This window comes from Epinephelus lanceolatus, chromosome 4 (genome assembly GCF_041903045.1).
Source record: "Epinephelus lanceolatus isolate andai-2023 chromosome 4, ASM4190304v1, whole genome shotgun sequence".
In the NCBI taxonomy this organism is placed as follows: domain Eukaryota; kingdom Metazoa; phylum Chordata; class Actinopteri; order Perciformes; family Serranidae; genus Epinephelus; species Epinephelus lanceolatus.
The window spans coordinates 32,585,820-32,599,332 of NC_135737.1; the positions used below are offsets into that span (position 1 = coordinate 32,585,820).

General features: G+C 38.7%; 2 protein-coding genes across 5 annotated transcripts; both read right to left on the minus strand.

The window, feature by feature from the left end:
• Positions 1–287: 287 nt before the first annotated feature.
• On the minus strand, positions 288–4,149 carry LOC144462868 (uncharacterized). Of its 2 annotated transcripts, none has more exons than XM_078167520.1 (7): positions 4,014–4,149; positions 3,303–3,629; positions 2,480–2,606; positions 2,220–2,314; positions 1,196–1,555; positions 1,072–1,120; positions 288–983 (listed from the first exon to the last, which is right to left on the minus strand). In XM_078167520.1, the coding sequence occupies exons 1-5, from the start codon at positions 4,093–4,095 to the stop codon at positions 1,320–1,322; spliced, it is 867 nt and encodes a 288-aa protein (XP_078023646.1). In that variant the 5' UTR covers positions 4,096–4,149; the 3' UTR covers positions 288–983; positions 1,072–1,120; positions 1,196–1,319. The 2 variants fall into 2 exon arrangements, with proteins under 2 accessions (XP_078023646.1, XP_078023645.1); XM_078167519.1 differs by having other exon boundaries at positions 3,303–3,632.
• Positions 4,150–7,517: 3,368 nt separating this feature from the next.
• Positions 7,518–13,197, minus strand: LOC117259995 (uncharacterized). Of its 3 annotated transcripts, none has more exons than XM_078167140.1 (7): positions 10,445–13,197; positions 9,729–10,058; positions 9,176–9,302; positions 8,928–9,010; positions 8,566–8,628; positions 8,190–8,276; positions 7,518–8,044 (listed from the first exon to the last, which is right to left on the minus strand). In XM_078167140.1, the coding sequence occupies exons 1-7, from the start codon at positions 10,527–10,529 to the stop codon at positions 8,016–8,018; spliced, it is 804 nt and encodes a 267-aa protein (XP_078023266.1). In that variant the 5' UTR covers positions 10,530–13,197; the 3' UTR covers positions 7,518–8,015. The 3 variants fall into 3 exon arrangements, with proteins under 3 accessions (XP_078023266.1, XP_078023265.1, XP_078023268.1); XM_078167139.1 differs by having other exon boundaries at positions 9,729–10,061; XM_078167142.1 differs by lacking the exon at positions 8,566–8,628 and having other exon boundaries at positions 9,729–10,061.
• Positions 13,198–13,513: the final 316 nt, after the last annotated feature.

Sequence of the window (13,513 nt, forward strand, 5' to 3'; positions counted from 1 at the left end):
ACATTCCCAGAACTGAAATCTGAACTAAAATAAACCTAAATGTGTAATTGTTATGTTTTCTTTCCACTAGTCTGAAAAAAGAAGCAAAAAAAAGGGTAAAATCTCAAAACTGACCAGTTCATGAAAAGCTGTTTTCACCTGGGGTATCTCTCCTTCAGCTGGTTACAATCTGCACTCCTCACCACTAGATGCCACTAAATCCTATGAATCCTACACTGTTCCTATATGCTATATGTATAAACCAAAATAAGATGAGAAGGAGGTGAGATTAAACATGTTTATCTTTATTAAATAAATGATATTATATAGGAACCTGCATTAAATAAATCACAATATTGGTTTTACAGGGAAAGAAATGTGGAATAAAAATCCTTCTTCACTCTTGTTTCATTAGATCTTTACCCACACTTTACCAGTAAATAAAATGCAGTCCATCAGAGTTCAAAGTGAAATAGATTAACTGTGAGTCTTTAAAGATTATACACACACACACACACACACACACACACACACTGAGCTGGACCCTGGAGCAGACTCAGTTGTTTCAATATTACATTCACTTTCATGCTGTTCACATTCCCCTCCCATTGTAGGCCTTGTTGGCAGAGCCCTCCGATCACTACGCTCTACCTCTGCCACCATTGTCTCTTAAACACACCAACTTGAGCACAGATGGTGAAGGCATACACCATCATTTTTAGCTCCTAACTAGGGTAACAACAAAACATGATTAACAATGATTATGTGTTTCTTGATTCTGATTATACACTGATTATTGGTACATTCAGTTGAGTAAAATATGAGTAAATATTTCCCACAGAAAGCAAATCAGTCAGTTATTGGAAAGTGAGTACAAGTGCAATGAACAGTGAATGCAAAAATCAGTAGCCCACAACACCAATATTCATTCAAACATAATATCAAGAAGAATAGTGGAGTGACTCTTGTAGTTTCCAGAGCCCCATGCAGTCGTCATGATGGATCTACAGGACATGAACAAGACAGAACATACAGTGAGAAGAACATTTCTGCTGTCAACATGGAAAACATAACAGTTTTCAGCTGATATACCTTGGTCTCGAGAAGTGAAGTGATTATGGCGAGGCCTTTCCATTCAGATCTGAAAATGAAAAGAAAGATGAACTTTGTCAACAATCTCATGTCAGAATGGGTGGAAAACCAAACAGCAGCTTACCTTGGCAGATGAAAGGCAGCTCTTTATGGCAGTCTTCGTCCAGCCACTTGAATTCTTGTGACTCTTTCACCTGGATGACCTTTCCACAGTGGTTGTTTAAGGGGTCGACAAAAGCGCTACTGCTCTAATGAGGTTCCTTTAATCTTTCCCCTGGAACCCACTGCCAGGGGACGTTTACACCAAAGATGGAGCGCTCCAGGCCGATCCACACTCCACCATCCAAGCTGCTCTCATTTTGTATGACAGAGTCCACTGTGTCCTGCACTGTCTGGTTGGTGATTTGAACCAGGGCGGAGTTCTCGTTGTGGCAGTGCTGCAGGGCATCAATCCAGCTTTTGTGTTCTGGGTAGAACCGGAGACCTGCATCAAAGAGGTGACACTGAGAGTTTGTGCATGTCGCAACCAGGGGTGCTGCCAGAGATTTTAGACCCCATGAAAGAATATAATTTTGGGCCCCACAGATCATCCTTATAGGCTACATTGTTGTAACAAACCACACCTGCAAAACCCATTTGAGGACCTGAAATATTAATAATAAATGTATGTTTGCAGGCTGGAGTCTCTACTGTAGTCCCATGGTAATCACCTCACATGTAGTCTACTGGCATTGAGCATTGGTGTGTAACATGATTCATGATTAAATGAACTGAGAATAAAGATGCATCACTGATATTATTACCAACAAATGCTGCACTATCATAAGTGGCCATAGGATGGCAGTCTTTATTTAGCAGTGCCTTTCCATGTACCTAGTGTAAAACTGCTAACAGTAAAATCAAAACTCCAGTGAGATGGAGACCTATCTACTATTATTATTATTATTATTATTATTATTATTATTATTATTATTATTATTATTATTATTATTATCATTATTAGTAGTAGTATTGGGAAAAACTATAGCTACTATACGTGAAATACTTCTCACGTTGAAATGATATTTTGTTTTTGTTTTTGTGGTTTTAAGGAAAAATTGTGGGGCTAATAAATACTGAACAGAATTCCAGTTTATAGTTTAACTCACCACAGTCGTCCCTAGCAGGGTACCCTGAGACAGCAGCTGAATGAAGTTGTATCAACATGTCATGTCTTGATGTCATCAAGAAACAGTTTTTCTTGCTGTGGGGAAAAATGTAAAGCTGATCACAAATCTGTGTTGAATCAGATGTCCCATCAGTTATGTGCTGCTACATAGTGTTTTTAAAGTAAATATTTATCAAATGACAGAAAAATGCTGGCTCATTATGTTTTCTATGGCCACGAGTCCACACAACAGATATTTACTCTGTATAAAATGTGAAGTATTGGCAGGTGGGATCTTCAGTACAGAGTCTCCTGCAGTCAGCAACAGTCGTCTTGCTGTGTTTGTTTTGACCTTTTTCAAAGGTCAAAAAATGCGACTCTGAACAACCTGATAAATAAAAACATAGAAGAATCCAGAAAAATAGTTAGAGTCAGAGTGCAGACAGATTTCTTTAATTTCCTCATTATTAATTTTCTCTATGTGAATTTGTTGAATCCATTTCTCCTGTAAACATGCTAATAAAGTGTTTTAAGTGCTCACATCTTGTTGGGCTTCATGCCAGGAATTAAGTTCAAGTAGTAAGTAGGCGAATCTGATGACGCAACAAGCGAATCGCGTTGTTCGCTCCTTTTGTTGTTAAACATTTTTGAATAAACTTTGTGTCAATCCTGATATTCTAGTGTGCGCTGGAAGTTTTTCAACTCTTGACTGTGATTTATCCTGCACCAGCTGGCACCTAGAAGAAGCACTGTGCCGCTGTGCACAGGGATTTACTATTTTTTATGCTAATAAAGTGTTGTAAGTGCTCACATCTTGTTGGGCTTCATGTCAGGAATTAAGTTCAAGTAGTAAGTGACACTCTGACAGTCTGTCATGTGGGAGACCAAGTTCATTTCAACATGAAATGATTCCCTCAGCTGTGACAATATAAGTCATCCTGCTCCTCTGACATTAGCTTCATTTAAGGAAACTGGGTATTTGAACATTTGAAAAGCATGTGAATTTAAAAACAGAGGAACTCTAAATAATGTTTTAATATGTTTGAGGAGATAACACAGCTTGTCAAATGATTAAAGTGCTTACCTACTGACACATTCAGATGCACACATTCAGTATTTCTGGTATCATAGCAGAGGTTGATGTGATCATTCTCTCGCGTAAAGTTGGTAATGGTCAGGTTGCTGTCAGTCACTGTGACTCCGGGGAGGCTGGCATTATTGGATTTACAAAAGCCCTTCGCACATTGACACTTGCTGCCTCCTCTGCCACAGTATTTAATGGTCCGAAGTGAAGGAAATGGGAAAGTGGCACTGCTTCCCTCCAGCAGCCACACCTGTCTTTCATAAACATATGTTGCTGCAACATGACACATACTCAGCAGCAGCAAGAGATGGATGAACTGTGCCATGGCTTCTGAAACCAAAGAAAAAAGTTTACAGATTAAGGAGAGAAGTGCACAGCACACCATGGATCCAGATTTAGCTCATCTATTCATGGGAATATAATTTGCATATTTCAACTTGCAGCAACATTAGTTGGGAACGTAATATGCAATATGTTGAAGTAAAAATATTTAAGTCTTGATTTTTCTTGATTTCTAATGTGACAAACATGCACCTAATGTGGAATAACACACTAATTAATCTATAATTTTCATGCAGAACTTTTCTACATCAAAATAAAAATATTTAAGTCTAAATATATCTACTTGTATTAATCTGTTCTACATGATTAAACACCAAAATGACAGTATCCATCTGATGTTAATGCTGTATGAATTCATCAAAAACTTACCCAATAAATGAAGACTTGTGGCTCTGTAAAATGTGTTAGGAGGGTGGGTAGGGAAATGTGAACCGGAGTCTTCACTGTGCATCACTTTATAGAGCTGTTTACCTCCTCTGCCTTTTGGCCAAAGAAACACACCCACACCAGAGTGCTCATTTGTTTATAGGGGATTGAGAGTGACTTTTAATTTTGGGGGGAGATTATGTTAAGTCTAAAGACACTGTCAGTGTGTAATGTGTATACACTGTAACATAGGGTACAAGTGTGAAAAGATTTCCAAACTTTAGTTTTCATTTTTAAGATAAAAGCACATGTAATGGTATATTGGTATAATATTAAAGGGTAAATATAAACCCACAAAAGATTTGCCAAAGCAAACTGACAGCACATCCTAAATCAGTATAAAACAGCTTTATGTCTGAATGGTTTAAAGTGTGAAGACGATGCCTATAGGAGTGGCTGTGTGAACACACCCTACATACGGAATGGAGTTTGTGTTCCTTTTATCAGCTAATTATCCAGTCTATTGGCAGGATGATGGTTTTTGAATGGATTGTGAATGCTGGGTGTCTCCTGATGGTGGTTGGCGGTGTCAGACAGCATTTTGACCAGACTGAGACTGTGACAGCAGTTTAACTGCTGGAAGATGGTGAAGGGGTTCAGGTGGTAGCTCATCAGTTTGATGTGTCTCCAAGTGTGGTGAGCCGACTATGGAGACGTTACTGACAGACTGAGCAGTACAGCATGAGACAAGGACAAGGTTGTTTGACAACACCCACACAAGACCGTTATCTCATCACTTTGTCTCATCCTCAGGCGTACAGCTCAATCCTTATAACACAATAAATCAGCAAAATGTACATTTTCACTTTGATGTTAAAACCTACAATATTTTTGAGGCTTTGGATGCACACACATCAACATTACAGACAATTATGTGTTAACCTTTTGGTTTGTCTGTGTGTTGTTTCTGTCTGACATTCTTTGGAAACATGTTTCTTCCACTGTATTCAGTGTTTGCAACAGGATCTACCCATATTAAAATAAATGATAGAGGCCTCTGTGTCCATCCAAAAGCTAAAAACACCAGTTCCCTGTTTCCACGAACTTCATGCAAATCCAAGTTCAGAAACCTAACAGTGAGGAGGCTTTTTTCAGTCCTACAGGATGCAAATATCTGCTCTCTGGGTGATGCTTATTAGTTATCAAGAAGGAAATGTAAATGTTGGCCTATATGAGCAGCGTACATGAGAAAATGCTTCTTTTGTTGAAGGTGCTCGTTGTACAGGAAAGCTGCTGAGGTCACAGTCTTGTTGACATTCAAGTCTTTTTAAAGAGAGACCTGGTCAAGAAGGCAGCATTACATATATTAAAAACTATAAATTAGACGCAAAAGCACAAAATGTTTTCAGTTTGTTATTTAAAAGACAAATCCATTTACCACTTATACTGAATAACTGCCACCATTTGACTTTGGGCAGTGGAGAGTCAATGAGCTGGTTAACACGATGGACCTGCAGTATGATTCAATAATAAAGTGTAATGTATTGACAAAATTATACGAGAGTAAACAGGACGACATAAGATTGCAGATTACCAGCAACTACTAGAACAGCTGTATTATGGCAATAACTTCAGATCTGTCATGATGCAAATGATTGATTTCACACGCACTCACGCTGCGCCGCTATTTCTCACGCTGTCACAAATAATACTGACTGACATTCTGCTCCAGAAGCTTAGCTTGCTATTTGTTGCAGGGGGACAGCGTCGTGGTAATTTGCTCCACATCTGCCCTGCCTCTGGGTGGCAATAGTCACTTCGCAGTCCCTCAAACTAACCAATTACCCCCGTGATTTTGTTTTCATTTTGGAGACTTCGCTTAGGAGATAGCGGTAATGCACTTGACTTAAGAGCTGCCAATAAACTTCACCAGCGCGAGAAGACCGGTTACGCAGACTCCGACGCGCAGGACCACCGTTAGCGCGCTGTCTGAACCCCTGACTGACTGCTGCTTGATAAAGTTATGCGAGGGTCCCGTTACGCCCAGGTGTTACACTACAAAGTTTATGGATTTATTAATCCTCACGTGCGCCTGATCCTGTTTTACATAGTAATTGAGGAGCTGGACGTACATGCACGGTCCTTGTTTCCACACCAACTGGGAGACATGAATTGATGCAGAGGCACCCTTAAATCCGTTTGCTTATCGATATGAGTGCCCGCTTTACCACTCAATAGACCTGCCGCTGAAGAGACAGTCTGTTATGACACAGAACAGCTGTCATGACGCGCGACCATTACGCACGGCTGTGGCTATTAACGGCGCCCGTACCACTAATTCATCACGTGTACCTATGAACCATCATAGCAGTGATGTTTTTTAATAATTTTCATTATTTGTGACAGTCAGGAGTGTTTGATCTGTCCAACGCTGCCCGACATTTAACACAAGCGACCCCAAATATTAATAATAAATGTATGTTTGCAGGCTGGAGTCTCTACTGTAGTCCCATGGTAATCACCTCACATGTAGTCTACTGGCATTGAGCATTGGTGTGTAACATGATTCATGATTAAATGAACTGAGAATAAAGATGCATCACTGATCTTATTACCAACAAAAGCTGCACTATCATAAGTGGCCATAGGATGGCAGTCTTTATTTAGCAGTGCCTTTCCATGTACCTGGTGTAAAACTGCTAACAGTAAAATCAAATCTCCAGTGAGATGGAGCATAGTTTATAGTAAAGCATCTACATCTGATTCTGATGATATATATACATATATACAAAGTGCAATTAGGACTACTGTATGTAAAAACATTTGAACACTCACAACTAAATGAACATAGCTGCACCTTTTTCTTCAACATAACTAAATGTGACGTCACTGAATTGTTAACCAATATTCAACTGGACTGGTTTGAGACTGATGGGACCTAACTCTGTAGATATTCTAAAAACAAGGATGCATAAAGTATTTACCAGATGTGTATTTTCTCTACATGTTGTTCCAATAATTTAAGTTACCAGTAACCTAATTTTGTTAAATGAGAATAAAGATGGTTAACTGATGTTATTATGATGGATGACTTAAAACCCTGAGGTCTGCACATTCTACTGATGCACACTAACACTGTAATTGTGTATATGGTATACTATGATATAGTAAGACCTGCTTTATGTAATTTGACGCCATTGTTATTCTGACTTTTTGGGTGAAGTATTAACAGGAATGTGATGAAACATTCAGGTAAGATCTCACCTAGTGTTAATGATGGTGGGTCTCTGGAGCTGTGTCGACATGAAATGATTTCTGATGAAAGTATTGATTAAATTTAGGCTAAATACACAAAATGTAATAACTGCAATGATGTTATGAGAGGATAATGTTGATCCTTAGAGTGTATTTCAGTGAAATCAAACCAACAGATTGATCTCATTGTACTAGGCATGCAACTGGCCTCAAAATAGAGACAGGATATTAATAAACAAGATGAGAAGGAGGTGAGATTAAACATGTTTATCTTTACTGAATAAATGATATTATATAGGAACCTGCATTAAATAAATCACAATATTGGTTTTACAGGGAAAGAAATGTGGAATAAAAATCCTTCTTCAGGCTTGTTTCATTAGATCTTTACACACACTTTACCAGTAAATAAAATGCAGTCCATTAGAGTTCAACGTGAAATAGATTAACTGTGAGTCTTTATAGATTACATACACACACACACACTGAGCTGGACCCTGGAGCAGACTCAGTTGTTTCAATATTACATTCACTTTCATGCTGTTCACATTCCCCTCCCATTGTAGGCCTTGTTGGCAGAGCCCTCCGATCACTACGCTCTACCTCTGCCACCATTGTCTCTTAAACTCAGAACATCATGACATCACCATCACAGAAAGCAAATCAGTCAGTTATTAGAAAGTGAGTACAAGTGCAATGAACAGTGAATGCAAAAATCAGTAGCGAAGGCAAACACCATCATTTTCAGTTTCAGAATACCATTTGTTGGCATTTTGGACCTACAGGACACAAAAGAGACAGAACATACAGTGAAAAGTGTTATTATTATTATTATGATTATTATTATCATTATTATTATTAGTTATCTGCCCCAATCATTGCTCTGGGTAAAACTACAGCTACTATCAGAGAAATACTGCTCACCTTCATCTTCCTCTTCTTCCTCCTCTTCCTCATCTGAGGGTTGGGGAGGGGTCAAACCAGGAGGGACTGATGTTGGGTTCACTGGAGCTGTATCGACATGAATTGATTAAGGTAGTGATTACATTTTGGATGACTTAAAACACTGAGGTCTGCACATACTACTGATGCACACTAACACTGTAATTGTGTGGAGTATATGGTATACTATGATAGGGAAAAGGGAAATCTCACTTGGGGTTAGAATTTAAAGTGCTACCTTAAATACATTATTATTATTATTATTATTATTATTATTATTATTATTATCATCATTATCATTAGTAGTAGTAGTAACATTAGGTAAAACTATAGCTACTATAAGTGAAATACTGCTCACCTTCTTCTTCCTCATCTGAGGTTTGGGGAGGGGTCGGACCAGGAGGGACTGATTTTGGGTTCACTGGAGCAGTATCGACATGATTATTGATTTGATTATTATAAAATGATTATTGATTGAAGTATTGATTAAATTTACTTTGACTTTGGTCGGGATATTTAGATATTTTATTGTTAATGTTAAATATTATTATTATTATAATTATTTTAAATGTTAGTCATAAGACAGTCATAGAGAAGGATATGATGCCTTTTAAGAGTCAGATTTCAAATGATATTTTCTTTTTCTTTTTTGTGGTTTTTAAGGAAAAATTGTGGGACTAATAAAGACTGGAAAGAATTATAGTTTATAGTTTAACTCACCACAGTCGTTCCCTGAGACAGCGGCTGAATGAAGGTCTATCAACATGTCATCTCTTGATGTCATCAGGAAACAGTATTTCTTGCTGTGGGGAAAAATGTAAAGCTGATCACAAATCTGTGTTGAATCAGATGTCCCATCAGTTATGTGCTGCTACATAGTGTTTTTAAAGTAAATATTTATCAAATGACAGAAATATGCTGGCTCATTATGTTTTCTATGGCCACGAGTCCACACAACAGATATTTACTCTGTATAAAATGTGAAGTATTGGCAGGTGGGATCTTCAGTACAGAGTCTCCTGCAGTCAGCAACAGTCGTCTTGCTGTGTTTGTTTTGACCTTTTTCAAAGGTCAAAAAATGCGACTCTGAACAACCTGATGAATAAAAACATAGAAGAATCCAGAAAAACAGTTAGAGTCAGAGTGCAGACAGATTTCTTTAACTTCCTCATTATTCATTTCCTCTATGTGAATTTGTTAAATCCATTTCTCCTGCAAACATGCTAATAAAGTGTTTTAAGTGCTCACATCTTGTTGGGCTTCATGCCAGGAATTAAGTTCAAGTAGTAAGTGACACTCTGACAGTCTGTCATGTGGGAGACCAAGTTCATTTCAACATGAAATGATTCCCTCAGCTGTGACAATATAAGTCATCCGGCTCCTCTGACATTAGCTTCATTTAAGGAAACTGGGTATTTGAACATTTGAAAAGCATGTGAATTTAAAAACAGAGGAACTCTAAATAATGTTTTAATATGTTTGAGGAGATAACACAGCTTGTCAAATGATTAAAGTGCTTACCTATTGACACATTCAGATACACACACCGTTGTAATTTATCATAGCAGAGGTTGATGTCATCATTCTCTCGCGTAAAGTTGGTCATGGTCAGGGTGCTGTCAGTCACTGTGACTCCGGGGAGGCTGGCATTATTGGATTTACAAATGCCCGACACACATTCACACTTGATGCCTCCTCTGCCACAGTATTTAATGGTTCGACCGTGATCTTTAGGAAATGGGAAAGTGGCACTGCTTCCCTCCAGCAGCCACACCTGTCTTTCATAAACATATGTTGCTGCAACATGACACATACCCAGCAGCAGCAAGAGATGGATGAACTGTGCCATGGCTTCTGAAACCAAAGAAAAAAGTTTACAGATTAAGGAGAGAAGTGCACAGCACACCATGGATCCAGATTTAGCTCATCTATTCATGGGAATATAATTTGCATATTTCAACTTGCAGCAACATTAGTTGGGAATGTAATATGCAATATGTTGAAGTAAAAATATTTAAGAGTCTTGATTTTTCTTGATTTCTAATGTGACAAACATGCACCTAATGTGTAATAACACACTAATAAATCTATAATTTCCATGTACAACTTTTCTACATCAAAATAAAAATATCTAAGTCTAAATATATCTACTTGTATTAAGTCGTTCTACATGATTAAACGCCAAAATGACAGTATCCATCTGATGTTAATGCTGTATGAATTCATCAAAAACTTACCCAATAAATGAAGACTTGTGGCTCTGTAAAATGTGTTAGGAGGGTGGGTAGGGAAATGTGAACTGGAATCTTCACTGTGTATCATTTTATAGAGCTGTTTACCTCCTCCGCCTTTTGGCCAAAGAAACACACCCACACCAGAGTGCTCATTTGTTTATAGGGGATTGAGAGTGACTTTTAATTTTGGGGGGAGGTTATGTTAAGTCTAAAGACACTGTCAGTGTGTAATGTGTATACACTGTAACATAGGGTACAAGTGTGAGGAGATTTCCAAACTTTAGTTTACTGGTAGGCCTTTTTTAAAGAGGCTAAAATATGTTTTGCTGCAAACCCCCATTTACAGCAATGCATTACTGAGCTCCTGTGGTGCTACTCCCATCTGCTTCTCCAAACAGGGAGAGTGCCGACGGCCATCTACTGTACATAATACACTGACTATATCTGAGTAGCTCATACAGCCTCATTTAGGAAAATCCAAACTATCCCTTTAAAGTAAGATAATGACCATCCCCACACAGCTGGGGTGTCCACGACCTTCCCTGAGGACGAAGGTATCTCTGTGGTGTACTGATAGAGTCTGTGGTCTCCTGACCTAAACCCAATCCTGCATGTCTGGGACATGCTATCCAGGTGTGTTAGAGGCTGAGAGAGCATCCTTCATGGAGGAGTTGGAAAAGGTTGCTGGGGAAAGGGACGTCTGAAGCACCTTGATTAGCCTGCTGGCCCAACTACTTGGTTCCAGATAAGCAGTGGATGGATGGATGGATGGATGGATGGATGACTGACTGACTGACTGACTGACTGACGTTTCTTAAGGGTCAAATTGTTTTAATGCTTCACTGTTTCTTGGATACCATCTCTAAATGAGCAAATGTAACCACCCACTGTGCTACTGTGGCAATACCATACTGGTGACATGAAACAACATTTAAATTAAATCTATTCATTTAGTTTTACTGAGTAGTGTACATTTGTCTGAATGTATTCAAACTTGAAGCAAACGAAATGTTTTGCTTTCTCAATTTTTCCCAAATTAAACATGTAGTGTCATGTTTGACGCTGACAGTTCTTCATATTCCTTCATGTTTGTCTGATGTATAAAACAATAAATCAGCAAAATGTACATTTTGACATTGATGTTAAAACCTACAATATATATTGAGGCTTTGGATGAACGCAAATCAACATTGTGTGTGTTGTTTCTGTCTGACGTTCTTTGGAAACATGTTTCTTCCACTGTATTCAGTGTTTGCAACAGGATCTACCCATATTAAAATAAATGATAGAGGCCTCTGTGTCCATCCAAAAGCTAAAAACACCAGTTCCCTGTTTCCACGAACTTCATGCAAATCCAAGTTCAGAAACCTAACAGTGAGGAGGTTTTTTCAGTCCTACAGGATGCAAATATCTGCTCTCTGGGTGATGTTTATTAGTTATCAAGAAGAGAATGTAAATGTATTGGCTTTGTCAGCAGCGTACATGAGACAATGCTCCTTTTGTTGAAGGTGCTCGTTGTACAGGAAAGCTGCTGAGGTCACAGTCTTGTTGACATTAAAGTCTTTTTAAAGAGAGACCTGGTCAAGAAGGCAGCATTAAATATTGTTACAACATGAATACACAAACAACATAAACAGGTAGTGACAACTGTCCCACAACAACTGGGTATACAACAAAAATGAGATTTAATTTGTAAAACAGGTTTCAATATGTATCTAAAATAAGGGAAAACTATAAATTAGATGAAAAAGCACAAAATGTTTTGAATGTGCTATTTAAAAGACAAATCCATATAAATCCATACACCTAACTAATTGACACCATTTGACTTTGGGCAGTGGAGAGTCAATGAGCTGGTTAACACGATGGACCTTAAGTATGATTCAGTAATAAAGTGCAATGTATTCATCATGTTACAAACCAGTACTCAATGTCAGTAGACTACATGTGAGGTGATTACCATGGGACTACAGTAGAGACTCCAGCCTGCAAACATACATTTATTATTAATATTTCAGGTCCTCAAATGGGTTTTGCAGGTGTGGTTTGTTACAACAATGTAGCCTATAAGGATGATCTGTGGGTGCCCAATATTATATTCTTTCATGGGGTCTAAAATCTCTGGCAGCACCCCTGGTTGCGACATGCACAAACTCTCAGTGTCACCTCTTTGATGCAGGTCTCCGGTTCTACCAGGAACACAAAAGCTGGATTGATGCCCTGCAGCACTGCCACAATGAGAACTCCACCCTGGTTCAAATCACCAACCAGCGAGTGCAGGACGCAGTGAACTCTTTCCTACAAAATAAGAGCGGCTTGGATGGTGGAGTGTGGATTGGCCTGGAGCGCTCCATCTTTGGTGTAAACGTCCCCTGGCAGTGGGTTTCAGGGGAAAAAGTAAAGGAACCTCATTGGAGCAGTAGCGCTTTTGTCGACCCCTTAAACAACCACTGTGGAAAGGTCATCCAGGTGGAAGGGTCACAAGAATTCAAGTGGCTGGACGAAGACTGCCATAAAGAGCTGCCTTTCATCTGCCAAGGTAAGCTGCTGTTTGGTTTTCCACCCATTCTGACATGAGATTGTTGACAAAGTTCATCTTTCTTTTCATTTTCAGATCTGAATGGAAAGGCCTCGTCATAATCACTTCACTTCTCGAGACCAAGGTATATCAGCTGAAAACTGTTATGTTTTCCAGGTTGACAGCAGAAATGTTCTTCTCACTGTATGTTCTGTCTCGTTCATGTCCTGTAGATCCATCATGACGACTGCATGGGGCTCTGGAAACTACAAGAGTCACTCCACTATTCTTCTTGATATTATGTTTGAATGAATATTGGTGTTGTGGGCTACTGATTTTTGCATTCACTGTTCATTGCACTTGTACTCGCTTTCTAATAACTGACTGATTTGCTTTCTGTGGGAAATATTTACTCATTTTTACTCAGCTGAATGTATCAATAATCAGTGTATAATCAGAATCAAGAAACACATAATCATTGTTAATCATGTTTTGTTGTTACCCTAGTTAGGAGCTAAAATGATGGTGTATGCCTTCACCATCTGTGCTCAAGT